At 37.8% G+C, this 2,825-nt stretch overlaps 1 protein-coding gene across 1 annotated transcript; it reads right to left on the minus strand.

Moving 5' to 3' along the window:
* Window positions 1-1,454: 1,454 nt before the first annotated feature.
* On the minus strand, window positions 1,455-1,920 carry LOC122064975 (uncharacterized mitochondrial protein AtMg00810-like). The gene is made up of 2 exons (XM_042628770.1): window positions 1,700-1,920; window positions 1,455-1,590 (listed from the first exon to the last, which is right to left on the minus strand). Exons 1-2 carry the CDS (start codon window positions 1,918-1,920, stop codon window positions 1,455-1,457), a joined length of 357 nt encoding a protein of 118 aa, XP_042484704.1.
* Window positions 1,921-2,825: the final 905 nt, after the last annotated feature.

The raw sequence follows: 2,825 nt of genomic DNA on the forward strand, positions 1-2,825 counted from the left end.
TCCATACTAGATTTGACCAATTGCCCATCCTACCTCCTCTATGTTCTTGACAGGCTATCTTTGTTTAAGAGAGTCTTTGAGTGGTAGGTTTCTATCCTCTTACCCATTTAATCACATTTTTATGAAGAATAATAAAAAATCCACATATATCAATTAATGTAGTTGCCATCAATAGCAGTCATAGACCAAAAGTAGATCAAAGCCACATGCTTTGCTGCCTCATCTACAAGTAACTTCCAAGATCACAGTTGTCATGAGAACAAGATGTTCACAGTCCCGCAAAGGGTCTAACCATTCTTCAATCTTAATGAGATGAGAATATCATCATGGATTGGGCCTTCTGAGTCCAATGATACCAAGTGAGTACCCCTTGAATTCTAATTAGTCCAACCAAAGATAGCTTATTCAATAAACCATACCATTAAGAACTTCTGATCTATATTGGTGTGTCATTATTAAAAAAATTCTCACCAACAAAATCAATTTGAGCCTCAAGGGATCTGTTTAATCACTTATCCTGAAAAAGGAAATATTAGAGATGAAAAGTTATTCCAAAATGCAACATAAACCAGCAAAATGGTATAAGCCACAGAAAATAAGAACACAAACATTAGTGGATGTGGATGTTGACAAATATTCAACAAATATAAGAGTCAAGGCTGCACTAATTATGTCTTAGTTGTAATGCTAGTGGATAAGCTTTTTCTGAATATGTTTGCAAGTAAAATATTCTCCATACCATAAAAAATATGCAAAATTGATTAGAGATATAAATTTAAGCAAGACTATATCTGCCATTAGGTTTATTAACTCTGAATATGTTACCCCCACGTCAATTGTGAGTGAGAAAATCCTTTCGTAGTATACTTATGAACACTCTCCTCTCATTATATCGGTCTTTTGAGTTAGAAATTTATATGGTATTAAAGTAAGTTATGCCTGACCTCCCTCTCCTAATGTACACATCGATGGCAACCAAGCAATCTAATAACTGTTGAATGAGGTAATGACTTGTGTCTAATATGACACCAGCCCTCTTTATTTATAACAATGGAGAGAAAATTCTAAAAAATTACAAAGATCATTAAAACCCTTAGGATCCATTTGGTAACTAATACTTTCCCTAAAACTCATAAAATCCATTATTATAACACTCACCCTCAAGTTGGTGCATAGATATTATATATGCCCAACTTGCAGATAATAAGATGAAACATCTTACTACTAAGACCGTTAGTAAATACATCAGCTAGTTGTTCATTACTGAGAACAAAAGGCACAGTGATAAGGTCCATATCCAGCTTTTCTTTGATGAAGTGTCGATCGATCTCCACATGCTTGGTTTGATCATACTGGACAGGGTTGTGAGCAATGCTAATAGCAGATTTGCTGTCACAAAAGAACTTCGTAGGAAGGGTAGCAGGAACAGCCAAATCAGTGAGAAGATCATGAAGCTATAGGAGCTCACAAATGCCATGTGCCATAGCATGGAACTTTGCTTCAGCACTCGAATGGGTAACCACGGCTTGCTTCTCGCTACGCCATATAACAAAGTTACCACCAATAAAAGTGTAATAACCAGTAGTAGACCTGCAGTCATCAGAGGAACCTACCCAATCTACATCTGTGAAGGCCTCCACCCTAAGATGATCATGAAGAAAAAATAATAATACCACGTCATGGGGCAAATTTCAAGTACCGGAGAATGCGCATCACAACTTCCATGTGAGTCAAATAGAAATCATGCATGTACTGACTAACCAGGCTGACGGGAAATGTTGTTTCAGGGCATGTATGAGAGAGATAGATCAACTGTCCCACTAATCTTTGATGTTTTCCATTATCTACCGGATCACCTTTCTTGCTACTCAGATGACCATTAGCTTGAATAGGAGTGTCTGCCGGATTACACCCTAACATTCCTATCTCAAATAGAAGATCAAGCATATACTTCTGCTGAGACACGTAGATCCCATGAGAAGACCTGGCAACTTAAATGCCGAGGAAGTAACGAAGTTGTCCTAGGTCTTTGATCTCGAATTCCTCACTCAAGTATCTCTTGAGGTGAGAGATTTCTCCAAGATCATCACCAGTAACAATAATATCATCTACATAGACTATTAGGATAGTAATCTTCCCATCAAATCTCTTAATGAACAGAGTGTGGTAGGAATTGCTTTAAAAGTAACCTGTAGCAACCATAGCCTTATAGAAACATCCGAACCAAGCACGAGGGGATTGCTTCAGCCCATACAAAGCATGCTTCAGCTTGTATACCTTCCCTTAGGTTTTGGAGTAAGTGAACCCACGAGGAATGTCCATGTACACTTCCTCCTCAAGTTCCCCACGAAGGAAGACATTCTTCACATCTAACTGCTAGATATCCCAATTTAAGTTGGTAGCACAAACCAAGATAACACAAATTGTGTTCACCTTAGCAACTGGAGTAAAAGTCTCATAGTAGTCAATCCCATAAGTCTGTATGAAGCCTTTAGTAATAAGTCTGGCCTTATACTAATCCACTGTACCATCAGCTTTTTGTTTTACTGTGAAGACCCATTTGCACCCAACTGTCTTCTTTTGAGAGGGAAGACACACAAAATCTCATGTGTTATTCTTCTTTAGATTCTGCATCTCTTCAACCATAGCTGTCAGCCATTGTGAGTCTGCACACATAAAATCTCCTTCTGTTGGTCACTGGCTTCCTGCCAGTTATAAGGAATGGACACAGAGAAAAGAGAAGACATAAAACTATAGTCGGAATGAGAGAGTGAGTTATAAGAAATAGTTTTAGCAATAGGATGTAAAGTATAAGACCTAATGCC

Source organism: Macadamia integrifolia, unplaced genomic scaffold, assembly GCF_013358625.1.
Source record: "Macadamia integrifolia cultivar HAES 741 unplaced genomic scaffold, SCU_Mint_v3 scaffold1843, whole genome shotgun sequence".
NCBI lineage: Eukaryota > Viridiplantae > Streptophyta > Magnoliopsida > Proteales > Proteaceae > Macadamia > Macadamia integrifolia.

What these genes read in the sequence shown, in the direction of transcription:
- LOC122064975 (XM_042628770.1), bottom strand. Translation starts at nt 1,920, where the DNA reads ATGTTAGGGTGTAATCCGGCAGACACTCCTATTCAAGCTAATGGTCAT. An exon ending in GTTGTGATGCGCATTCTCCG is followed by an intron (nt 1,591 to 1,699) that starts GTACTTGAAATT and finishes TGATGACTGCAG; the next exon opens with GTCTACTACTGGTTATTACA.